The sequence below is a fragment of the Phoenix dactylifera genome, chromosome 9 (genome assembly GCF_051530095.1).
Source record: "Phoenix dactylifera cultivar Ajwa chromosome 9, Ajwa_hap1_PhDact_Kaust_v1.1, whole genome shotgun sequence".
In the NCBI taxonomy this organism is placed as follows: domain Eukaryota; kingdom Viridiplantae; phylum Streptophyta; class Magnoliopsida; order Arecales; family Arecaceae; genus Phoenix; species Phoenix dactylifera.
The window spans coordinates 18,938,736-18,965,841 of record NC_143198.1 but is presented as its reverse complement, the minus strand read 5'-3'; the positions used below and the strand labels follow the sequence as shown (position 1 = coordinate 18,965,841).

Genomic DNA, 27,106 nt, shown 5'->3' with positions numbered 1-27,106 from the left:
AAATGAAGTATCAATTTAACTTATAGCAAGCTCTAGATAATTGCTTGTTAATCATCAAAATAACACTATCATCCTCAATCTCCCCCTTTTTGATGATTACAAAATAAAGAGTATAAGCCTATTGATACTTGTCTTTAAAATCAGTTTATAAAAGGGATTGAATTTCTGAATTTCAGCTTTTCATATATATAAGTGAAATCTCCCCCTATATTATTCAAAATTTGCCAATTTGACTTTTTGAATGGCTCCCCCTTTCATTTATAATTCATTAGCAATGAAACTTCAAAAATTTGAGATAAAATATGAGTTTCAGCTTATGTATCGGAGTGAGAGAGGAGCGTGCCAAATTTTGAATTTATATGTGCCAAATTCTGAATTATGATAGAAATTTTTGATTTGATTTGATGGTTTTCATTGTTACAAATTGCTCCCCCTTAGATATATAAGCTTTCTTATATGATTTTCAATTTGTTTGCCCATTTATTTCTCTTTTCTTTTCATAACTTCTTTACTCACTCTTTCTCACAAAATTAATATTTTTTTTTTTTAAACACTATCTTTGCTTCTCCCAAAATCAATACTCTTTCTTAACTTGTCAAATGAAATACTCTTTCTTTTCTCGAAGTGAATACTCTATCTTTTCTTCTCCCCCTTTATATACTCTTTTCTTCTCGTTTCCTTTATATACTCTTTCCTTCTCTTCTCCCCCTTTTTGTTATCATCAAAAAACATATATATGGGAAAAGATGCAATAAAGAACAAACTTCAGACTTCATTGATCAAAATAGGAACATTTTCATACAATAATGCCCAAAATAAAGATAAGTACAATGTTCCTCAATCAAGATTTAAAGATATAAGGCAAAAGCAAGATACATATGAGAAAAAGCAAGATACATATGAGAACTAGATTTCTAGCCTAGGCTCTAAACATAGATACTAAGATCAGCCTAGGGGGAATCTAATGGCTGGGATCTAGTCCTCATCCTCCTAGCATACGTGGCGAGGGGAAGTCGAGCCTGGTGAGACTGAGTCTGGCGTGGAGCACGTCGAGCTGGATGACTCTGTGCCGATATCTCTGACTCAGCAGCCTGTGGCACAGATGGTCCATGTGTCTCCCTCTCTCTCCGGAGTGCTCCAATCTGCTGCCTCAGATCACTGATATCAGCAGACATGACATCCAACCGGGCGTCTAATCGGCTCGTGAGCCCGTCAGTAATAGTCCTCGCCTGAGCTGACATGAGCTCTGTCATCCTGCTCCAGAAGTCATCCGTATCTGTCGGAGGAGCAGATGACGATGGTCCAGCCTCTGAGGGTGCAGTAGGATGATCCATAGGCTCCTCATCCTCACCCTCTGGTGCCTCTCCCTCTGGTGCTTCACCCTGAATGCCTGCACCAGTATGTATCCACTGCCCGTTCACTTTCTCATAACCCATGCGTATGAGTGACCGTGCAGTGTACGTGTCTGTGGGTTGCAGATTCTTGAATGCTTCCTCCTCGAGAGGTAACCCGTGCTGACGGAAGATCAATGTAAGTATCATGCCATAAGGCAATGATACCCTGTTGCTGCTTATTACCTTTCTCATTTGCCTCAATATCATGGCCGGAAGATTTAGGGGAATCCCCCTAATCATGCACTCCATAACTGCAAGATCTCGTTCTGAGATGAGATCGAATCTCCCGGTCTTCGGAAATAAAATTCTATTTATCATATTAAGCAACAACCTCATCTCGGCGGAAAGAGAACTAGCTATTACCTTCTGAGAGAAATCGAAGTTCTCATTTTCCATGATCAGCTGAAGAGCTCTCATTTTGTTATCTGATCTTTCCGGAATAGCTCCCGTGCAAGGTAGGTGTAGAAGCTCACTCAAGCTCTCCTCGGATACACGGATCCGAACCCCTCTAACATCTGAAACAAGCCCTCCCATACCAGTCTTGAGGAAGGCGTAGAATTCTTGGACTAACCCGGGGTATATCACCACATCAAGGGAGCAAAGATACTCCCATCCTTGTCTTTGGATCCATTCCCAAATTCGAAATCCTTCTTGGTTGAAAAACTCCGAATGGATCCTTCTTCCGGTAGTAACCGGCCTCCCCGCAAATCTTGCAAGGAGCACTGAGGGGGAAGGAGGAGGAGGGACCTCCGCACGTGCCTCACGCGGTGGAGACACGGGAGAAGGCTCGGTAGGGCGCCTTTCCTCTTGTTGGACTCGGCTCACTCTTCCGGATCTTTTGGCTACGGCTCGTTTGGGACCCATTTCTCCAAGATCTTAAAGAAATCTACTGTTTGGAGGAGTCTAGTGGAGATTGGAGAGTGGGGACAAGGATTTTCGGAAGAAGACAAAGGGCAAACAGTGCCCTAGATGAGCTCTCGGGCCCCCTTTTAACAGTGGGGTCCCGACGTTGGGTCGACTCAAGAATTTTCTTGGGTCGACTCAACGTTGGGTCGACCCTTGTTCTGGGTTGGGTCGACCCAAGTGCAGAACTTGGTTTTCTCTCCCTTTTTGCTTCTAAAAAGTTTTCCTCGCTTTTAATCCTTATAAGCTCCTTATGGGACATTGATACATGAGTGAGAAATTTATAGACAACAAATTTGACTCATGTTTCATGGGATTTTTGAAGTTAGAAGAATGTATCATGAGACTACTAACTTCCTTTCATATTCATTCAATAAAAGGATCATATATACCTAATTCCCTTCTGAGCATACAGAATCTATCTTCACTCAGTGGTTTTGTGAATATATCGGCCAATTGTTTTTCCGTGCATATATGCTCAATGCATACATTTCCATTTTGCACATGATCCCTAATGAAATGGTACTTTATTTCTATGTGTTTGGCCTTAGAGTGCTGAACTGGATTTTTAGTGAGATTGATAGCACTCGTATTGTCACACTTAATAGGAATATTTTCTAGTTTAACACCATAGTCCTCTAGTTGTTGCTTGAGCCATAATACTTGAGCACAACAGCTACCAGCAGCTATGTATTCAGCTTCGGCTGTGGATAGTGCTACTGAATTCTGCTTTTTACTAAACCATGATACTAAATTGTTTCCTAAGAATTGGCATGTGCCACTTGTGCTCTTTCTATCTAATTTGCATCCGGCAAAATCTGCATCTGAGTATGCGAGCAAATCTAGACATGAGTCTCTCGAGTACCATAATCCAATGGTGGTGGTTCCTCTTAAATATCTAAGGATCCTCTTAACTGCACTTAAATGTGACTCCTTAGGATCCGATTGATATCTAGCACATATCCCTACACTAAATACAATGTCGGGTCTACTAGCCGTAAGATAGAGCAAGGATCCAATTAGTCCTCTATAGAGCTTAATATCTACACTTTTCCCTTTTTCATCCTTGTCTAGCTTATTAGTGGGATTCATTGGAGTGCCAATTTCCTTATGATTTTCATTACCAAACTTCTTCAGTATTTCCCTTGTATACTTAGTTTGATGAATGAAAATACCTTCTTTGGTTTGTTTGATTTGTAATCCTAAAAAGAAGCTTAATTCTCCCATCAAACTCATCTCAAATTCTCCATGCATTAAATCAGCAAATTCTTTGCATAGAGTATCGTTAGTGGCACCAAAGATTATGTCATCTACATATATTTGTACCACTAGTAGATTTTTGTCCTTTCTTTTGAGAAATAGAGTTTTATCTACATTTCCTCTACAAAAGTCATTATCAATGAGAAACTTACTTAGTCTATCATACCAAGCCCTAGGTGCTTGCTTTAATCCATATAATGCCTTATGCAATTTAAACACATGATTTGGTAATTCATGATTTTCAAATCCTGGAGGTTGTTCTACATATACTTCCTCTTCAATAATACCATTTAAAAATGCACTCTTCACATCCATTTGATATAATTTAAAGTCCATAAAGCATGCAAATGCTAGAAGTAATCTTATAGCTTCTAATCTAGCTACAGGAGCAAACGTCTCATCATAATCTATTCCTTCTTCCTGATTGTATCCTTTAGCTACAAGTCTAGCCTTATTTCTTATAACTACTCCATTTTCATCTAATTTATTTCTAAATACCCATTTTGTTCCAATTACTGAATTATGCTTTGGTCTTTCAGTTAATGTCCATACATTACTTCTTTTAAATTGATTTAATTCCTCTTGCATGGCATTTATCCAGTTAGTATCTTTTTCAGCTTCTTCATAAGTTTTAGGTTCTAATTGTGAAACAAAAGCAAGATAATCATTTAAATTCCTAAGAGAAGATCGAGTTCTTACCCCTTGAGATGGATCACCAATAATTAAGTCTTTGGGATGTCCATGTGCATACCTCCATTCTTTTGGCACGTCTTGGGGTTGTGGTGGCAGGCAATCTTCTCCCTTATCTTGATTTGGCACGTCATCTATATTCAACTTTTCAAAGTCTATAATTCCTGTATCATCATCAACAATACTTTCTTTCCTAGCAGACTCACTATCAGACTCATCAAATATAATATTGACCGACTCTTCCACTACTAAGGTTCTTTTGTTGAATACTCTGTATGCCTTGCTAGATGTGGAGTATCCTAAGAAGATACCTTCATCTGACTTGGCATCAAATTTACTTAAGTCCTCCTTGCCATTATTTAAGATAAAACATCTACATCCAAATACTTTAAAATATTTTGCAGTTGGTTTCCTATTGTTCCAAAGTTCATAAGGAGTTTTCTTAGTTATAGGTCGTATTAAGACTCGATTTAGAATATGGCAAGAAGTGTTTATAGCTTCAGCCCAAAAGTACTTTGGAAGATTTGACTCGCACAACATTGTGCGTGCCATTTCTGCCAATGTCCTATTTTTCCTTTCAACAATCCCATTTTGTTGAGGCGTTCTAGGTGCTGAAAATTGATGTGATATTCCATTTTTAGTGCAGAATTCCTCGAAGTGTTGATTTTCAAATTCCGTGCCATGATCACTTCGAATTGCTACCAATGTGAGTTTCTTTTCATTTATGATTTTATTGTATAGTTTCAAAAATTCTGAAAATGCTTCATTCTTATGTGCCAAAAATAAAACCCATGTGTACCTTGAAAAATCATCTACAATAACTAGTCCATACTTCTTCCCTCCTAGACTTGTAGTTCTAGTAGGTCCAAATAAATCCATATGTATGAGTTCAAATGGTCTAGTTGTTGAGACTACATTTTTCGATTTGAAGGATGACTTAGTTTGTTTTCCCAATGAACATGGTCCACATATTTTGTCTTTTTCAAAAGTCAATTTTGGCACATCTTTTATTAACTCCTTCTTAACTAGTTTTGATATTAATTCCATACTAGCATGTCCTAGTCTTCGATGCCAAAGCCAACTAGTTTCATTTTTCTTTTCTTCATTAGTAATTAAGCATAAACCATTTTTCTTGCCTAATTCTTGAAGATCTACTAAATAAATATTCCTTTGCTTTGTCCTACAAGTACAATACTATTATCTTTAAGATTTGTGATTATACATACAGATGCTTCAAATGTAACTTTAAATCCTTTATCACAAAACTGACTTATGCTAAGAAGATTATGTTTCAAACCTTTAACTAATAAGACATTTTCTATAAAAACAGATGGAGCAATGAAAATTTTACCCTTTCCAATGATATACCCTTTACCATTGTCTCCATAGGTTACTACTCCACCATTCTTTGGTTCCAAGGTGACAAATTGATCTTCGTCACCAGTCATGTGTCTTGAACACCCGCTATCTAGATACCAACGTTTTTCAACTTTGTCAGCTGCAAGACACACCTGCAATCAAAATCAAGAAGAAACTTTAGGTACCCAAACTAAGTTGGGTCCTTTAGGGTTAGTACTCCATGTTCCTTTTGGAACCCAAACTTTTTTGAATTTTATCTTTTGATTATTACTTGATTTGTTTTGACTAGACTTTCTAAAGTTACATTCATATGCTCTATGTCCTAACTTATTGCAATAATAACAAGTAATATTTTCATTTTTAGCTTTTACAAAAATATTCTTTAATAATTTTTGTTTCCTATTTGTTTTATATCCTAAACCGGCCTTATCATATACAGCTTTTTGGCTATCAAGAATCAAATTTAATTTGGTAGAACTAAGAGTAAATTTATCTACCAAAGTTTTATATTTTTCAGCATCTTCTTTTAACTTAATATTTTCAGCAATTAAGTTCTTAGTTTCATTTTCAAGTTTCCTACTTAATGTTTCGTAGTTATGAGACAGTTTTATCTTATCTTTAATGAGAGATTGATTTTCTTCTTTTAGAGCTTTATTTTTATTAATTACCTTTTTATGTTCTTCCATGAGTTCTAAAAATGCATCATGTAATTCATCAACAGTAAAATCGCAGTCAAGTTCAGAATCTACCTCATCGTCACTGGCCATATGACATATTTGGGCCGTGTCTTGATGATCTTCGTCCTCCGAACTTGATTCCTCACTCTCACTCCAATCGGCCATAAAATTCTTCTTTTTCAATTTTCTTGCCATCCACTTCAAATCTGGGCAATCTATCTTATAATGCCCGGGTTTGTTACACTCATAGCAAATGGGAGTTTCTTTCTCCTTTTCTTTGTTCTTACCCTTTTCTTTGCTTGAGTTACCTTTAATGAAGGGCTTCTTTTTATGGAATCTATTCTTACCTCTCATGAATTTTCTGAATTTTCTCCCAAGCACTGCCATCCCTTCTTCATCAATATCTTCATCATCATTTGAATCTTCCGATTCAGTTTGTTGTCTAGGGGTGGTAGTCTTTAGGGCAATAGGCTTTCTCCTCTTGACCTCATCTTCTGAATTTTGCCTCATTGTCAACTCATAGGTCATGAGTGATCCTAGAAGCTCCTCTAACTGCAGTGTGTTGAGGTCCTTTGCTTCTTGAATAGCGGTTACCTTGGCCTCCCAATTCCTTGGTAGAGACCTGAGAATTTTACGCACCAAATCAGAGTTAGAATAAGACTTTCCTAAACTCTTAAGCCCATTTATAATATCAGTAAAACGAGTAAACATATCAGTTATGGACTCAGTAGATTCCATTTTAAACAGTTCATACTTGTGTACTAATATGTTTATCTTAGACTCCTTAACTTGATTGGTCCCTTCATGTGTGACCTCAAGTCTATCCCAAATTTCTTTGGCGGTGGTGCAAGTGGATATTCTATTAAATTCATTTACATCTAAAGAGCAGTAAAGTATATTTACAGCTTTTGCATTTAACTGTGCTAATCTTCTATCATTTTCATTCCAATCCATTTCTGGTTTGGGTATGATAGTGCCCTCTATGTTAAGTGTGGGTGTGTGAGGTCCTCTAGTGATGATTTGCCATAGTTCATAATCTGAAGCTTGAATGAATATCCTCATTCTGGCTTTCCAATATGTGTAGTTTGTGCCATTAAATAGAGGAGGTCTATTTGTGGATTGTCCCTCACTCATTGCACATCCCACTTGGGTTGTCATGATCTTTAACTCTTGATTGTTAGATCAATGAGTACTATTAGAGCACCTTGCTCTGATACCACTTGTTGCCCAAGGTGACAAGCCAAGAGGGGGGGGGGTGAATTGGTTTCTTCTTTACTTTAGTGCTTTTAAAACTTTCTTAGTTAACTGCGATGGATGCTTACTTAGGTTATTAGAGTGAGTTAAACTAATGCAAGAATAGAAAGTAAAGCAAGAGAGAATGAAAGCACAAACACAATCCAAACACAACAATATATAGTGGTTCGGTGCTCTCCTTAGCACCTACGTCCACTCCCCAAGCGTACCCTTGGGAATTCACTATAATCTCGCGGATTACAGTTGGATTGTTTTCCGGGCTCACAATCCAAAAACCTTGTTGGTTTTACGGGATCACCAACGAACCTATACAACTTTGGTTTTCCGGGTTCACCAAAAACCTTGTTGGTTTTGCGGGCTTACCAACAAACCTTTACAACTTTGGTTTTCCGGGTTTACCAAAAACCTTTGTTGGTTTTGCGGGCTCACCAACGAACCTTTACAAAGTTTTCAAACAAATGAAAAGAAAAGATTTAAACTCCTAAATGAGCATATAGAACAATATGAGCAATGAAGAAGAGTTAGAAAGAAATTATCGCTTTGAAGTCGCTTGGCTCTTCTTTGTCAAGGAAGCTTCACTCTTCAATGGGGGAAGGAGCTCTTGATGCCTCTTTGAATCTGCTCAATCCCTTTCTTTGATTTTTGAATGAAGCTCTTGATGAAGAAGATTAGGGCTCTTTGGTTTTCTTGTGTATTCTTTGATTTCCCACTCAAAAGTTATTTATTCTGATGAATAGTGCCCCTTTAAATAGTTTTCAACCTTCCTTGGACAAGCCCTATTGGTCAGATTTGAAAAACTAGCCGTTACATGCCTTGGGAAGGACAAAAAGTACATCTGCAGAACTAGCCGTTACTGTTCAGCCCGTGTTTGGGTCGGCTCAACCTGTCCTTGGGTCGACCCAACTTGGCCTTGGGTCGACTCAAACATTCCTTGGGTCGACCCTCTCAGAGAACACAGAAACATGAATTTCAAACTTCCTTCACTTGGGTCGACCCAACCATTCTTTGGGTCGACTCAAAGTTCACTTGGGTCGACTCAACTTCTTCTTGGGTCGACCCTCTCAGTAATTCCAGAGAGCCATTTTCTGTCTGTCTTTCTGTCTTCCATTTGGGTCGACCCTCTCAGGGTTTGGGTCGACTCAAAGTTCACTTGGGTCGACTCAACTTCTTCTTGGGTCGACCCTCTCAGTAATTTCAGAGAACCATTTTCTGTCTGTCTTTCTGTCTTGCCTTTGGGTCGACCCTCTCAGGGTTTGGGTCGACTCAAGCTTGGGTCGACTCAACCACTGTGTGGGTCGACCCTCTCAGTAAATCCAGAGAGCATTTTTCCTTTGCATTTTGAGGTTCTTTGGAGGTTGGGTCGACTCATGCCTACCTTGGGTCGACCCAACTCACTGTTCATTTGTGCTGTTTTTGCAGGAGTGTGCCAGATGATTCCTTTAAGTCCCGGGGTCGACCCAATCAACCTATGGGTCGACTCAATTCACACTTTGCTGCATTCTCAAGATTAGATCCATCCAAATGAACAAGACCATATATATATTTTCAATTAAACAAATATACTGAGAGTAATGAACTTATAAATGAAGTATCAATTTAACTTATAGCAAGCTCTAGATAATTGCTTGTTAATCATCAAAATAACACTATCATCCTCAACAAGATTTGAGCACAACAACTCCCGGCTGCAACATATTCAGCTTCAGCAGTAGATAAAGCAACCGAGTTTTGTTTTTTGCTAAACCATGAGATTAGATTTTCTCCTAAAAATTGACAAGACCCGCTGGTACTTTTTCTATCAAGTTTACATCCAGCAAAGTCTGAATCTGTGTATCCTATTAATTTTAGGCTAGATTCTTTAGAATACCATAAACCTATATTCTTGGTTCCTATTAGGTATTTAAAGATTCTTTTGACTGCAATTAGATGAGATTCTTTAGGATTAGACTGATATCTTGCACACATGCAAACACTAAACATGATATCAGGTCTACTTGCAGTTACATACAACAAAGATCCTATCATACCTCTATATAGCTTCTGATCTACAGATTTACCTGATTCATCTTGGTCTAATTTGCATGATGAGCTCATGGGGGTGCTGATTGATTTGTTTCCCTCCATATCAAACTTCTTGAGCATCTCCTTGATGTATTTGGCTTGACTGATGAAGATGCCTTCTTCAAATTGTTTGATTTGAAGTCCAAGGAAGTAATTCAGCTCTCCCATCATGCTCATTTCAAATTCACTCTGCATCAAATCAGCAAATTCTTCGCAGAGGCGATTGTTAGTAGCACCGAAAATAATATCATCAACATAAATCTGTACTAATAACATATCTTTGTTTTGCCTTTTCAGAAACAGTGTTGTATCTACATTACCCCTAGAGAACTCATGTTCTAATAAGAATTTGCTAAGTCTCTCATACCATGCTCTAGGTGCTTGTTTCAAACCATAAAGTGCTTTGTTCAATTTATAAACATGATTAGGGTATTGATGATTTTCAAAACCAGGAGGTTGTTCTACATATACCTCCTCATTAATATACCCATTTAAAAATGCACTTTTTACATCCATTTGAAATAATTTAAAGTCCTTAGAGCATGCAAAAGCTAGTAAAAGTCTAATTGCTTCAAGTCTAGCTACCGGAGCAAAGGTTTCATCAAAATCTATACCTTCTTCTTGATTATAACCCTTTGCTACTAGTCTAGCCTTATTCTTTATTACAATACCATTTTCATCAAGTTTATTTTTATAAATCCATTTGGTACCTATAATTGAATATTCAGTAGGTCTTTCAACTAGATTCCATACTTTGTTTCTAGTAAATTGGTTTAATTCTTCTTGCATTGCATTTATCCAATTTACATCTTTTTCAGCTTCTTCTATGTGTTTGGGCTCAAAATGTGAAACGAAAGCTAGATGATTGTTTAAGCTCCTAAGGAAAGCTCTAGTCCTAATAGGTTGAGACGGATCATCTAGAATTAATTCCTTAGGATGCCCGTGAGCATACCTCCAAGCTTTAGTTAGCCCATGATCTACTATAGTCTCTTGGCTTGATGATGCATCTTCAATTAATTTTTGATTGTTATCTTGTAATGTCATCTCATCAATCTTTTCTTCAAGAATTTCCGTATCATCATCAAAATTAACTCTCTTACTAGAGGAGATATCACTCGAGTCATCAAAAACAACATGTATAGATTCTTCTATGACTAGGGTTCTTTTATTAAAGACTCTATAGGCTTTACTAGTTGTAGAGTACCCTAAAAATATGCCCTCATCAGATTTAGAGTCAAATTTTCCTAGATTATCTTTCCCATTATTATGAACAAAACACCTACATCCAAAGATATGAAAATAGTTTACCTTTGGTTTTCTGTTTTTCCAAAGTTCATAAGGTGTTTTCTTTATAATGGGTCTTAATAGAACTCTATTTAATATATGACAAGAAGTATTAATGGCTTCTCCCCAAAAGTACTTAGGGAGGTTACTTTCACATAACATAGTTCTAGCCATTTTCTCTAGAGTTCTATTTTTCCTCTCCACAACTCCATTTTGTTGTGGTGTCCTAGGTGCAGAAAAATTATGAGTTATCCCCTTTTTACTACAAAACTCATCGAATAACTGATTTTCAAATTCGGTTCCATGGTCACTTCTAATGGCTATGACTGAAGAATCTCTAGCATTTGTTACTTCCTTATGAAACTTTTTAAAGATTGAAAAAGCTTGATCTTTATGTGCTAAGAACATAACCCAAGTGAATCTAGAGTAATCATCTACGATAACTAGACCATATTTTTTTCCTCCTAGACTTGTGGTTCTAGTTGGTCCGAAGAGGTCCATGTGTAGTAGTTCTAGAGGTCTAGAAGTAGAGACACAATTTATAGATTTAAAGGAGTTCCTTGATTGTTTGCCAAATTGACATGCTTCACATATTTTATTCTTTTCAAATTTTAATTTTGGCAAACCTATCACAGAATCTCTTTTAACTAGTTTAGATATTGTGTCCATGCTTGCATGACCTAACTTACGATGCCATAACCAACTAGCATCATTATCCTTGGTTTCATTAACAACTAAACATGGGTTGTGTTTGGCAAGATCCTCAAGGTCTACAACATACACATTTCCACATCTTATTCCTTTAAAAACTAAACTATTGTCATTTGGGTTTGTTATGATGCATAGTGATGGTTTAAACATGACATTATAGCCTCTATCACATAATTGACTAATGCTTAATAAATTATGCTTAAGACCATCAACATATCGAGCATTATCTATAAAAGTAGAAGGGGTAATTTGTACTTTACCTATACCAATGATGTGACCTTGGTTGTTGTCTCCAAAAGTCACAGCACCTCCCTTCTTAGCTTCAAGGGTGAAGAATTGATTCTTGTCACCCGTCATATGTCTCGAGCAGCCACTATCCAAGTACCAGCAATTTTTGTTGACCTTGGCTGCAAGACACTCCTACACAAGCAAATCATGTAATCTTAGGTACCCAAGTTTTCTTGGGTCCTTCATGGTTAGTCATGTTGGTTCCTTTTGAAACCCATACCCTTTTAACTTTTCTTTTTGTTTTTCCTTTTCTATAATTGCACACATTTGCTTTATGTCCTACAGTTCCACAACAAAAACAGGTTATTTTCTTAGTTTTACTTTCTCCTGCTTTAACAAAGAAGTTACAAAGAAGTTTTTGCTTATTTTTAGGTTTATACCCTAAACCCGCTCTATTGAATACCGCTCGTTGACTGTTAAGTATCATATTCAATTTTTCAGAACTATATGTAAATTTTTCAACCAAAGGTTTGTATTTTTCAAGTTCTTTAGTTAGAGTTTGTTTTTCTGTTTTTAGAATGTTTAAGTCTTTTATGAGATTCTCGTTTAAGATTGGTTTATTGTTTTTAAGTTCTGAAATTTTCTTAGTTAGTTTTTCATTATCTTTGCTCAAGGTATTAGTCTTTTGAGTTAAGAGTTGGTTGCTTGTCTTAAGTTCTAGATTTTCTTTGGTGATATAGTCCTTATCCTTAACTAATTTATCGCATTTATGTAGGTAAGATTGATTAGCTAGTTTTAGCTCTTTATTCTTAACGTTTATAGCCTTATATTCAATCATTAGTTCATTAAATGCATCATACAGTTCATCAAAAGTAAAATCAAGATGTGTTTCGGATGTTACCTCATTTTCATTGGCCATGAAGCAGAAATTGGCCTTTTCTTCTTGTTCTTCATCCGATGATGACGATGATGCGTCGGAGTCCGATAAGGTGGTGACAAGGGCTTTCTTCTTCTTGTACTTGCTGCTCTTCTTTAGTAAGGGACACTCAGCTCTGATGTGTCCCGGCTTTTTGCACTCATAGCAACCAATCCCCTCATTTTTCCTTTCCTTACCTTTATCCTTGCGATAGGAATTTGAGGGGCCTCTCCTTTGATGATAGGACTTCTTGTGGTTGATGAATTTTTTGAATTTGCGCACAAGAAGAGCCTCATCATCATCTCCCTCATGATCCTCTTCTTCACTGCTGCTACTGCAAGATAAGTCCTTGTTAGATGATGTAGATTTAAGAGCTATTACCTTTTTCTTATGGGTGGACTCTTCTTCGCTGTGCTGCTTCATTGTTAGCTCGCGAGTCATTAGGGATCCAAGGAGCTCTTCAAGTGGAAGTTTGTTCAAGTCCTTAGCTTCTTGGATTGCCGTCACCTTGGCTTCCCATGACCTTGGTAGACAGCGAAGAATTTTCCTGACAAGATCACTGTTAGTATAGTTTTTGCCAAGGCTTTTTAGGCCATTGACAATGTCAGTAAACCTAGTGAACATGCTAGTGATTGTCTCATTAGAATCCATCTTAAATAGTTCATACTTATGAACTAATATATTTATTTTGGATTCTTTGACTTGATTCGTGCCCTCATGGGTCACTTCAAGTCTGTCCCAAATCTTTTTTGCAGAATTGCAAGTAGAGACTCTATTGAATTCATTCCTATCTAATGCACAGTAAAGCACATTCATTGCTTTAGAATTGAGTTGTGCCTTTCTCATGTCATGTTCATCCCAATCCTTTTCTAGTTTGGGTACAGTGATTCCCTCTACATAGATGGATGGGATGTATGGTCCATTTGATACAATGGTCCACATCTCATAGTCTTGGGCTTGGATGAATATTCTCATCCTAGCCTTCCAATATGAGTAATCGGATCCATTAAAGAATGGGGGTCTTTGGGTGGACTGACCCTCAATGTGGAAAGATCCAAATGGGGTTGTCATTTCGATCTTTTACTCTTAGGGTAGAAGAGTTTAGGCTCTGATACCACTTGTTGCCTAGATAGACAACCCAAGAGGGGGGGGTGAATTGGGTTTTAAAATAATTTTACAATTAAAACTTTTGTAGATGACTAATTAATACTTTTGCAAGGTGATTAATTAGTTGCTATGTGCTTTGAGTGAAATGAGAATGAGAGAAAGAGAGACAAGCAATCACAAACACGATGTTTATAGTGGTTCGGAGCTAACCCTTGCTCCTACGTCCACTCCCCAAGCCTCACTTGGGAATTCACTATAACCCCTTGGATTACAGCCGGTTGTTTTCCAAGCTCACAACCAAACTTGTTGTTTTACGAGCTCACAACGAACTCGGTCGGTTTTCCCAGGCTCACCGACTAGAACCAACCCCGATTGTTTTTCCGGGATCACAATCGAACCCTTACACGTTGGTTTTACACTCGGCTCACCAACCAACCTCTACACCCTTGATTCAATCCCCCGATTGAACCAAGCAAAGACAAGATGTAAATAAAAGGGACAAACAGAAAACAAAGCTTCTCAAAAGCAGATAAATAACAATATAAACTGAAGAGAGGTTAGAAGCCCTCAAACACGTTTGAGTTGGAGTTGAGTAGGGCTTCTTGAGATTCGGGTCTCCTCTTGAATGTCTGGTCGACTTGAATGCAGGAGGAGGCTTCTTTAAATGCTGGGAAGAGGAAGTTGGATGGAGTTAATGCCGCTCTTCCCTCTTTTCGTTGAAAACCAACTTGCAGAGAATGAAAGCTTGATCTCTTTGAATGGAATGGTAGTTCTCTGCCTTGCTACAGTCCTTTGTGGCTATTTAAACCATCCCCCACGGAAACTAGCCGTTAGACACCTTTTTCTGCCCGTTCTGCACACTCTGCACAACCTGACAATATGTCCGTTGGGGGGTCGGAGTCGACTCGCGCGATCAGGAGTCGACTCGGCTGTAGCGGGAGTCGACTAATGCTTTTTTGGAGTCGACTCGGCAACTGTTCCGAATTTGAATTAAAGTGGCCTCTTCGACTGGGAGTCGACTCGTCTTGACCCGGAGTCGACTCGCCAACTTCTAGAGCTGACTTGGCATTTTCGGAGTCGGCTCATCTCATGAAATCCACGGAGCCAATTTTCAACTTGGCCCACTCGAGTCGACTCGATAATCCTGGGAGTCGACTCGGCGCTCAGAGCCCGAACTCCCGATCTTCTGTCTTTTGGCTCGTCCAGTCTTGGAGTCGACTCGAACTTCTCTGGAGTCGCTCGGCTCTCAGTTTCCGAAATATGGCCTTCTGCCTTTTTGGTGTCGCGCTGTCTCAGAGTCGACTCGTGTATTGCGGGAGTCGACTCGAATCTCAGAGTCTGAAAACTCCTCTCTGACTTTTTCTTTGTGTACCACTGAGAGTCGACTCTCGCTTTCTTTGGAGTCGACCTGCCAACCATCGGAGTCGACTCGCGTTCCACAGGAGTCGACTCGAATCTCAGGGTCGAAATAACGCTCTCTGACTTTTCTGTCTGTAGCTTCTTGGAGTCGACTCATATTACTCCGGAGTCGACTCGGTAAGCATCGGAGTCGACTCGCGCACTTCAGGAGTCGACTCGCTGACAGGTTTTAAGTTGATGCTTTCTGTTCGTCTGTCTGTTCTCAGTCGGAGTCGACTCGTACTGGTCTGGAGTCGACTCGAGCCCGTGCCAGTGATTCTGATACGCTTGGAGTCGACTCGTAATATCCTGGAGTCGACTTGAGTCTCAGACTTTGGTTCAAACTGACTTCATGCCTTATCCAAAATATCTTGAACCAAGTCTAGAAACACTTAGACACGATTTTCACTGAAACACTTAATTGAATTCATTAGTAAACATAAGATATACTCAAATGCTTTGAGCTCATCAAAATCAAATAGGGGTTTTAATCAATCACTCCACACGATGCCATGTCAATGCCGTTCGATGCCCTTCAACGCCATTCGACGCCTCCTATGACAACATGCCCCGATCTGAGTGGGGGCACCCTGCTGAGTCGACCACAAGCTACAGAAGGCTGCTGAGTCGACCTGAAGCACTTAACTCCAACTGCATGAGAGGTACACCCTACTTGGCACGTACATCTCCATATATATTTGGCTATATTACAGGATGATCGACGACTGAACTACTTCCTTCGCCCGAGCCAAAAAGCAGCTCGAACTCGGAAGTCGGGGAGTAGTGTTGGGGGGAAAAATGGACCACCCCACAAATACAATTAAGGCACCCAAATCCGAGAGCAAGGCCGAGCTCATGCAGGCTGCCGAGCTCAGAAGGCTACCGAGCTCCGAAGGCCGAGCTCACAAGGCTGCCGAGCTCAGAAGGCCGAGCACAGAAGGCCAAGCTCAGAAGGCCGAGCACAGAAGGCCGAGCTCACAAGGCTGCCGAGCTCAGAAGGCCGAGCACAGAAGGCTGCCGAGCTTAGAAAGTTGAGCTCACAAGGCTGCCGAGCTCAGAAGGCTGCCGAGCTCCGAAGGCCAAGCACAGAAGGCTGTCGAGCCCAGAAGGCCGAGCTCAAAAGGCTGCCGAGCTCAGAAGGCTGTCGAGCTCATCCAGGCCGAGCTCAGAAGGCCGAGACCAGAAGGCCAAGCATAGAAGGCTGCCGAGCTCAGAAGGCTGTCGAGCTCAGAAAGCCGAGCATAGAAGGCTGCCGAGATCATCCAGGCCGAGCTCAGAAGGCCGAGACCAGAAGGCCAAGCTCAGAAGGCCGAGCACAGAAGGTTGTCGACCTCAGAAGGCCAAGCTCAGAAGGCTGCGGAGCTCAGAAGGCCGAGACCAGAAGGCCGAGCTCAGAAGACTGCCGAGCTCAGAAGGCCGAGCACAGAAGGCCGAACTAACCTCAGAAGGCTGACCTCATCGTCTACATACTGCGGCCATGCCCTGCAACGGCCTCGCCGCACCATGCTTTATTTGCTGGCTACGCCACGATATATCAACCAGGGACCATACCCTACTACGATTGTCAACGCCTCACCATTCCTAAAAATGGACTGCACTACGCACCATCTCCTCCCATGATGGGAACGGGCCATCCACGGTAACTCATTACTTCACACGCCCACGTCCAATCATGACGATAACCCATTAATTCACCCAGTCACATCACAGGTAACCCTGCCACTCCCCCTATAAAAAGGAAAACTTCTTCCTCCCAGGGGGGTTTTTCGACTTCTACATACAGTCCCTCTCCTTCTCCAAAATTAAGCCCCCCTCTGACTTAAGTATCGGAGGGCCGGCGCCGGAAAACCCGGCCACCGGCTTTTTGTAGGTCTACCGGAGGACGCCGCTCGCCGACGAACCGCTTCCTGCCATTCTCGCGCCGGAGCTCCTCCTCCTCAGCCGACAGTCGCCCCCGGGTCCAATTTCCTGCAACAGTATGGATAACATTACTATTAGCGTATTGATACTTAGTATGTCAAGAAAAATTTGTACCGTACTTATCAATATTGTGCTAGTATGACACCGACATGGGTCGGTATTATGCAGCAAATTTTGGTTCATGTTAGTGGCAAGTTCATGAAGTTGGAGACATAATGTTGGTGACAAGTCTGTGGAGCTGGAGGTGGGCTCACTCGTTTGCTAGGGGGCGTTTGGTAGCCCCACAGGATCACCACGGTGATCTAAGATCCCCGGTGATCCGAATGCTGGAGTGATTTGATCTCCAGTTATCTAAGATCAATGTGTTTAGTAGGCCATAGTCCAGTGATTAAAAATTTCCGGATATCCATGAGTAACTTGTTTAGTATGATATGGGGATCCAAGATCACCAACCACATAATACCATAAATACCCCTGATATATCTTAGATGGATTTTTTGTGTTTTTAATTCTCATGAATTAAAAATATAAGTCAATATGCTAATTACTATAATAGCTCCATAATTTTGTCACATATTCTACTTTTAGTAGCCCTTATCATATATTTATTAATCATATAAAATATATTATAATAAAATATTAATATATTTATCAATATATAATTATTAATATATTCTATAAAAATATATTTATTACTCCTATAAATTATTAATCTTATAAAAATATGTTATTTTTCATTATAGAATTATTATTTTTATTTACACTTATAATAGATTTTTTAATACTAATAATTATTTTGATTAGGAAAATAAGGTAAATAGGAGTAATATATTAAATATTTTCATTATATAAATATAAAATATAATAATATATTTCTACTATAATTTAAGATTATCCTTCAATAATAATAGGATAATAATATGATTAGTAATATATTATAATATAATATATATCATTAATATAATATATAATATCAACATAATATTATAATTATATATATATATATATATATAAAACATTCACTTAATATATTGATAGTATATTGATATATCAATTTTTCTATTAAATTGAGGAGTATTTTTGTCTTTAACTTTCAACCCAAGATCACTGCCCTAGGGTGATCTTGGATTTCCGACCTCAATGATGGATATTCCATCACCGAGTTGAGCGGTGATTTGAGGAGTGGAGGTGATTTAGGATCACCGCCACGTAGGATCATCGTGGTGCAACCAAACCGGTGGTCTTATTACCTCCACCCACATCATCTTTGATTCTGCGACGATCACCTCATACCAAACGCTCCCTAGTGTTGTAAAGGCTGTTGAGAGGGAGAGGTAATCAAATGAGAAGGATATATTGGTTATTTTAGAATTAAAGAAAGTGGGCAAGGACTGGATGCTATAAAAACCTTAAAAATTAGACCGGATGTTAAAAGTTTGGGTAATCACGGATTGAAGATTATAGCCCGGTCCACGGAGGGACCGGGTGATGTCTTCCCCGAAAACGGATCTCTCACCTGCTCCTACTCAAATCCAAAGGAAAAGGGTTAAACTTACAACTCCACTCGGTTTCAGACCCGCTGGCCCCAAGATATTATGATTTTAAAAACAAATTCTTTAGATATCCCTTTCATCATAACTGATATCCCAACAACTGATTCATTACTTGACCGATCTCAAGCCAGATGTGGGGCAATGAATACCCAGAGAAAGAGAGATAAAGGTGATGGTTAGGGTTTAGCAATGCTTTGAGAGAGAGGGGACTTAGAAGGGCTTGGAAGGAGAACAGCAGAATGCTCGGGATTTCTCCAGCTTCTTCTACTCTGATCACTCCATCGGCCACTATTCTTTGCGTTTGGGCAGCTACCAGAAAAGGTAAACCTTACTTTACTTTTCTTGGTATTTTCTTTGCTAGATTTAGAAGTAGATGAGATGGGTGTTTTGAACCTTCTACGTTTAGCCCTAATGTGAATTCTGCCCAAAATTGCTGCTGCGTTGACTCCCATAACGAGAAATTTTTTCTCCTCCTCGTGGATTTGAAGGAACTTGCTTCCTCCCTTCTTCCCCCGTTCTTCTTGCTTGTGCCCCAAAATCTTTTTCTGCGCCATGCCGTCTCCTATTGCTTTGAGATGTGGATAAAATTGTTTTCATATTATATTTAGTATAAAGAATTTTGATGCGTTCAACAGCAGCATATATTTCCTCTTAGATTAGATTGGGATTTAGTCTGATTTTTTCGTTGCAGAACCGTTTGCGATTGTCATAAGTTGTGTAGCTCGTGAGAATGTTTGAACACAGCCTACAAATGCCTTATGGTATCATGACTTCGGTTATACTGGAGGAAGACTTGGAAATGCAGCACATCCACATTTCATCACCCCTCCGCTTAAAACTGGTTTGGTTCATGGGAAGAATTTTTTCTTGCTGGAATATTTTTTCTAGAATTCCTGGGAATATGATGCCTGTGAAAATAGTTAGGCATGCTTGTTTAGCTATAGAAAAGTGGTACGTTTCAGAGTATCTTATATTTGGTTGAGAATTTACTTTTCTAGAAAAGGTATGTGAAATATCTATTATACTCTTAATAAAGGTAAATACTTTATCCATGGATTTTGATGGCTGAAGAATAGTTTTGGAAAAAAAGGATCCAAATTTTCAACCGGTGGAAAAGTAGCTTTTGCATGTCTCTTATGGATTTTTTTTCATAAAATATGAGAATCTTATTCTCATGAGAATACTACTTTCTCATCTCTCTTTTTTGAAAACTCCAATTAAATAATAGGTCTTTTTTCGTTTTTTCATTGATCACGGTTTCTCTCCTTTTCCAGCAAACCAAACGAGTCCTTAGAGAAAGTATGGTCAAAGAAAAAACAAAAAAAAGATCTCTTGTTTGGTTAGAGTTTTCAAAGGAGAGAGATGGAAATGTAGTATTTCCATGATAATAAGATTTTAATGTTTCATGAAAAAGAAAAACCCATGCGGGACATGGGAAAGCTATTTTTCCACTGTTTGAAAATTGAGATTTTTTTTCAGAACTACCCTTAAGCCATCAAAATTCATGGATAAGACATTTTTCTTTATTAAGAGTATAATAGACGTGCTACATAACTTTTTTCTTAGAAAGTAGATGCTCGACCAAACATAAGTCACTCTAGAATGTACCGTTTTTCTATGGTCAACTAAACATGCCAAAACTATTTTTCTAAGCATCATTTTTCTAGGAATCAACTTTCTAGAAAAAATATTTTGGTAAGAAAAAATTCTCCCCGCGAACCAAACGAATTCTTAGATATTTTCCTCTCTCTGATGGCCCGAGAATTGCTATAACATAGAGTACATTCCTCGTGGGCACTATGCAGTGAGATTTTTCTTTGCTCTTGTTAAAGATAATCTTGAGAGGGAGCCTCTTTTCGATATATCAGTTGAGGGAACCCAAATTTGTTCTCTGAGGTCAGGTTGGAGCAAAATGATGACCAATCATTTGCTGAAGCTCTAGTTTTTGTTACAGATACATCTGTATTGGCTTGTTTTCAGAGCACTGGTCATGCAGATCCATCCATCCTTTCGATCGAAATTCTTCAGGTTGATGACAGAGCATATTATTTTGGTCCCTCATGGGATAAGGAAACAGTACTTAGAACAGCTAAAAGATTGACTTGTGGTTCGGGGAAGCCAGCACTTGATGAAGATTATAATGGCAACCATTTGGGTGGTGACAGATTTTGGTTAGGAATGTCATCTTTTGCAGCAGGCTCCAATCAATCTATATCAACAGATAATAAAATTGCCCAAGCATCAATTTCGCCGAACTTCTACTGAGAAAAGCTTTATCAGTCAGCAGTTGTGAGCACAGATAGGCGGCCTGATTTATCATTTCGAATGGAGGTGGATCAACAAAATATATTCAATTTGGCTTCACTTTGCTGAAATCGATGCCAGAATAAAAAGAATTGGAGAGAGGGTCTTTGATGTACTTGTAAATGGTGATGTTGCATTTAAATATATTGACATTATTCTCATGATTGAGGAACGTTATACAGCTCTTGTGCTGAACAAAACTGTTTCTGTGAACGGAGGAGCCTAACAATAACCTTGCGCCCTGAAAATGGACGTCACGTTATCATCAATGCAATTGAGGCCTTTGAGATTATCACAGCAGAGCAAAAAACTGTGGCAGAAGAAGGTAGGTGTGCCATACTTGTGCAGAAATTAGCTTATTTTTTGCATTGATTTGACAGATTTTATGCATTGCCTCCCATATGAGGATAACGGTGCTTGTACATAAATTTAGTGCATGAGCATCTCATCATGCTTGTTCTTTTAGATATCTTTCTTTGGCATGTAATTCTGACCTAAAAGTTATGCAGAGTTATTTTTTGATGTTTTGTTTTTTTTCAATTCAGTTCTATGTTTTGCCACATTTTCATGAAGTAGACATTCAGCACCATGCATGAAACTTGTTGATTTTCTAATTAGTTACTATTTGAATATGTTCCTTCTGACTGTTACTAGGAATTTGAAGGTCATTGGTCTATGTTTGGACTGGGATTTGAAATGGACTTGTTATGCTGGTGCCATCCTAATAATAGTGCAGACCAACCTACAAATGAAGATAAAAAATTGTGCCAGGGACTTGCACAGGAAATTCGTGAAAAGGAACCATCTCAGATAGGGTTCTGATCCCACTTTTCAGATACTATCCTAAATTCATGTTAATATAGTTGTGCTAGATATTTGTTAAAAACACTTGATTGGACAAGAAAAGTTTCTAAATAATTAGAGCACACCACGAGGATGAATATTAGTTGGGAACATTTTGGTGTCCCTTGACAAATGTAAAAATTAAATGCTTTATCAGGTTAGATTTAACATTCGTGCTTGGCTATTTTATATAAACCAGAAAGCCTCTAAGTTGCACTGATCATTCTGAACTGCAATTAACTGTTTTTCTCCTTTTCCTATTGTTGTGAACTATTGGAGGCATTTCTAACAACGGCTGCCCATTGTCATTTTAAGTGAATGTAATGAATGGTTACATCTGTTATGCGTGGTTCCTGCCACAATTTATGGTTGCTATGCTGAAACAATGGTGGCAGGGAAACACCTTCACAAGTGTTTGTTATATACCTTGCTCCATTTGTTGGATGTTTTGTTGAGGCTGAAGCTGATTTATTGCCTTCTATTTCTGGGTTAGCGAAGGTGAATAAAAATGTTGTCTAGGTGCCTTTTTATCGCGTGTTGTTTATTTCATCTTTGATGCTTTTTGTAGGTTTTATATGATTCATTATTTTTGTTAAATTGTGTCCAATTCATTTCAAAATGGCCTGCATAGTTAGAGCTTTGCAAAATTTGAAGATCTCACTGGGGGTTGCTCTTTGTTTTGGCTGTAACGGTGACCCATGTGTTCCCCAACAACATCCTTGGAGCGAAGTGGATTGCCAATTTAACAGTAAAACTGGCCAATGGGTTATAGATGGACTGTACTTTCTCAACCTTAAAATTGTTTAGTATGCCTACGTATTCCTTCTTTACATTCTTGTCTTTTCTTATTGGTAAAAAGCAGTATTGATGGGCTTAACAGGGCTTGAAGTATTAGTTTGCTAGCCAAAATAATAAAACCAAACAAGGTTTGGAATTTTGGATCAAATGTTCTATTTTCTAGAAATGGACCATATGTTTTTGTTGCTGAAAAGAAAGTGCATCAAAAAGTATCATATACAGCCCTTAAAATTGTTCCGTTCAGTAGCTGACAAATTAGAGGTTGCTTATCTACTATTGGAAACTTTAGGAGCAAGTGTTGGAATCGATGTAATTGTTGAGGTGTGGAGCCATTTCCATTCAGTTACAAATGAAAGACCCTCTTTGCAAGACACCATACTAGGGCTTAATGGTTATCTATGTGATCATATGTGTATGCGTTCATTCTATGCGCAGGGTTATCAGTGTGTATACACTTGTATGCTAAGATTAGGTTTAGTATATTTGTAGAAGTGAGCATCACAACCTCAACTAAATGTCCATGCTGAGGTGTTTGCATTATACATGTACTCTCCCTTTTTGCTATTGCTCTTCACTTATTTTGTGTAAAATAGGTCTAGGCTTATGAGGAGTGCAGTTGTAAACACAAGAGAAGTGCTCCGAAATGTTGTTAATATTATACATTTTATATTGATATTATGGGAAGCTTGTATTTTGGTAATGTCCCTCCAGATGCTGTCTCCTGCACTCTAAGTACTCTAGAATGTCATTCTAAACATGAATCACCACTGCCAGCTCAGGTATCACAATACTTACTGTAGTATTGTTAGGTAAGGTTATATTATTCATTTGGTATCTTCACTGGCCATGGCCTGTCTACGCACATGAGTCTTTGGATGCTGGATTCAACTATGATCAACATCGAAAAGAATGCTGATGTAGAACGCTTCGTGACCTATGGCATACCATTATTGGTATATATAATTCCTATTTAAATCATTTAGAGGCTCCCAGTAATAGCTGTAAAATGCCATTAGGATGTCCCTTGGAGGAAGGTACGAGATATCTTATGTTGTAATTTCGCTAATTTCCTTGTTTATTTTGAATTAAGAAAACATGACTTAAGTTAATTTGAATGAAGAGAAATCAAACAGATATGGAGAAATGGGACACCTTGTTTTGTAACGTCACGCAAGATAATAGTCTTGAGTTGTTGTGAATCAAATGCCAACCTTCGGAATTGCTACTCAAATGTCTCATTGATTTGGATAATTGGAAGATGTGTTATCAAAGTCCTTTTGGTTGGGAATTGGTACCATCAAATGCTTGTACATTGGTGTGCACATGTATGTTTCTATCTCTTTAAAGTTCCACACATTCACATGCATATAAACACCTCACATTGTTTAATGCACAATATCTATACTTTTTACAATATTAGGTTTTAGATATTTAAATGTTTAAATACTCAGCATGATATGATGGCCTGTCTATAATTTGGGCTCGGCAATTCTTGATCAAGAATATCTCATGTTTGCTGCTCCCATTTTTCATTTTTTTGGTCAAACTGGTTGCCAGTTTTATAATTCTCAAGAGTTCCTATTAATAACCTCAAAACTGGATCACCACTAACTCTTGGTATATATCTATTTAGACTTAGAGAATATTAAATTCATGTAATTGGAATTATAGGATGCATGAGCCTGTTGCAGAGCTATTTCAATTACTTTTTATTGTTGAATTTTACTTTCATTGCTATCCAAGCCTTTACACATCAAAACAAAGCAAAATCTTATGTGTAAGTATTAACTATCTACAAAATTGCTTTACAGAGACCTCTTATACAACCAACTAAATTGCTCAATTCTGGAAAGCCTTGGCCAGCTGACTTCATTGCTGATATTGTAAGGAGAAATGCTGAATAATATGATTCTTTTGGATGTGGTACTGGATTGAATAGAAAACTAACCAGTTGTTTTTAGGAATTTCAATGGAAATTTTCTATCTGGAAGAGTTCCAGCCAGTCTTGGAGGAAGACCTCTTCATAGGGCTAGTTTCAAGTAAGATCTTGTTCTTATGACAATAGCTTTTGGCTTCTGCCCATCTAAATCATGTTTAAGATGCACAATGAAATATGACAGTGGACTGTTATGCCACAAATGTAGTTAAATACTATTTAGTAACCAACTTTACATTGAACTTTAGCCAAAAATAACTCCAATCTTGAGGATCGCTTGCTTAGTCTGTCTTCGTCTTAGTCTAAGTTGTTTGTAGTCATTTTATGTAAAGGTGAGATTTTGGTAATGATACAAGTTGCATATAGACAATGACCTTTCATTCAGATCGTACGGATCGACAATTATGTAAAACAATTATGACTTAGCAAGTTGAATTTGTTAAATTGGTTATTATTTCCTTTATTTAGTTTATCAGATTTTGATGAGCTGAAAATACTGACATCAGGTAGATATGCCAAATATTGTATTAATGTTCTTCCAACAATATGCACTTAGACTGCCTGTTGACTGACCTTGAAGATGAGAGAGATCTTAACACCTCAAGTTCAGTTTGGATTGGTTCTCATTGATCAATGTAGGTGTGAGCTGACTGCCATGATCTCTCCTGTTGTCTAGTTTAAAAAAATTATGAAGGTCTGCAATCGATCTCTCTCCTGTGGTCCAGTTCAAAAATTATGAAGGTCTGCAATCTCTGTGCTTCCCCGTTTGATAGATATACTCTCCTAAGGTCTTTCTCATAAAAACATTCCTATTAGAGACTAATGAGAGTGCATCAGAAAGGAAGTAACAATAACAAAAACATGCAAAGATAGATTCCACATCATCAAAGCCCCAAATTTTATAATCTTACATGTCTATTGTCTACCATTTAGCCCTTCACCAAACCTCTCATATTTCTCAAAGATTCAACAGCCCTTCATGAGAGGTGACACCCTGTATAACTCTCTATGTTCATGTATCATCACAAATCTGTTACACTAAAAAATGCATTGAATGTACCCTCCATCGAAGCCCTTTTCTCTCATGAATAATAAAACTTTGTGAGTAGTCATTCGTAAAAATCCACTCTAATCTCATATACTGTGATTGATTTAGATAATTGCATGTATTCCACATGTGCAGTTGAACTCTCTATTACAACGTAATTAATTATCCTGCTATTAATCTGGTTCTATATTGATTACATGGATCAGTACTAAAATTACTCCCACAAAGTTGTGCACATTACTTATTGCTTCTAGTCTGTATGCTTCTTCAACATGACAATAGTATTCTGTACATATTCGAGTTATTTACTGTGGCATGTGCAGCTTTACTGGTAATGGAGGTCTATGTGGAATTCCTGGGTTACGAACATGTGGGCCCTATCCATCTGTCTCTGCTAAGGTTGGCATCGCATTTGAGGCTTTGGTTGCATTTTTACTGGTACTAGGCTGTTTAGCATGCTGGTGGAAACGGAGGCAGAACATCCTTGGAGCTCAGAAGATTGCTGCTGGTAAGAAGCTAGGACATACAGAGTTTAATAGGGCAAAACTTTGCATGACTTCTTCAGTACACTCGTCTCAATTTTGTCTCCGTCCTGCAGCAAGGGAAGCACTATATGCTAATAGGGCAAAGACTCACCTAACACGGGATGTGCAAATGATCAAGCATCATCATGCGCATGATCAGTCTCGAAGTCCTGCCGAGAGCGGGTCCCATTTACTCGATTGACTGGATCACTTGTTTATATTGATTTCTTCACTGTTTTTTTTTTTTAATTTTTCCCCTTTATTGTGTTTACAGCTTGTCTTCAACCTGGGAGATGTTTTCTCATGGTACAGCTGTGCTAAAGCTGGTATTCCTTTTCTCTTTTTTGAAAGTACCAAGTCAATGTTGTAGTCTTGTAGACTTGATGAATATGAGTTATAACCTGCCTAGATTAAGTTGAAGAATCATGAGGCAGAATCTTGGCAAAGCAAATTGTAAATAAGACATCCATTTATATACTTTGTCTCTTTTCTCTGGCAGCTATACTTGGAAACACTATAATAGCAAACTTTTTTCTCTGTTTACTGATTGAGTTTCAACTGAAACATTATTTGGGCTAAATTGAATTAGATAATACCTCCCTCTTTCTTTAACCTCCAAAGCAGTTCAAATTTGTGTGATGAAGCATTATAATGCAGCTTTTGTGAAGTGAAGTAATGGACCTGTGCATAAACTTGAGGTTCTCTAGGTCATTTTAGATGTCGTGAGTATTTGGTAAGGTTTTCATTTTCCTATTTTCTGAAAGAACTAGAATGCATGGAAACTCAGCAAAATATCAGAATGAGGGCAGGATCAAATGCAGGTCTCTTGTACTAACATGAGACTTCACAAACTTGCCGAACTGCTCTCTTAATTTGGTAAGATCATGTCAAAAGAATGCCCTTTCATATTGTAGGCTATTCATTCTTTGTTACTTGAC

At 38.4% G+C, this 27,106-nt stretch overlaps 1 protein-coding gene across 6 annotated transcripts; it reads left to right on the top strand.

The window, feature by feature from the left end:
* Positions 1-18,686: 18,686 nt before the first annotated feature.
* Positions 18,687-26,711, top strand: LOC103695891 (uncharacterized). 6 transcript variants are annotated; one of them, XM_088704334.2, is made up of 8 exons: positions 18,697-19,036; positions 19,407-21,344; positions 21,674-21,834; positions 24,472-24,543; positions 24,652-24,699; positions 25,968-26,152; positions 26,243-26,351; positions 26,443-26,711. In XM_088704334.2, exons 2-8 carry the CDS (start codon positions 21,267-21,269, stop codon positions 26,585-26,587), a joined length of 798 nt encoding a protein of 265 aa, XP_088560460.1. In that variant the 5' UTR covers positions 18,697-19,036; positions 19,407-21,266; the 3' UTR covers positions 26,588-26,711. The 6 variants fall into 6 exon arrangements, 3 of the variants coding, with proteins under 3 accessions (XP_088560460.1, XP_088560458.1, XP_088560459.1); XM_088704332.2 differs by having other exon boundaries at positions 24,622-24,699; XM_088704333.2 differs by having other exon boundaries at positions 18,900-19,036; positions 20,670-21,344; positions 24,622-24,699.
* The last annotated feature ends 395 nt before the right edge of the window (positions 26,712-27,106 follow it).

Coding starts and splice junctions, on each gene's coding strand:
- LOC103695891 (XM_088704332.2), top strand. CDS start 21,267: ATGGACGTCACGTTATCATCAATGCAATTGAGGCCTTTGAGATTATCA. Junction 24,544..24,621: donor CTGACTTCATTGCTGATATT/GTAAGGAGAAAT, acceptor AGTTGTTTTTAG/GAATTTCAATGGAAATTTTC. Junction 24,700..25,967: donor CTTCATAGGGCTAGTTTCAA/GTAAGATCTTGT, acceptor TGGCATGTGCAG/CTTTACTGGTAATGGAGGTC.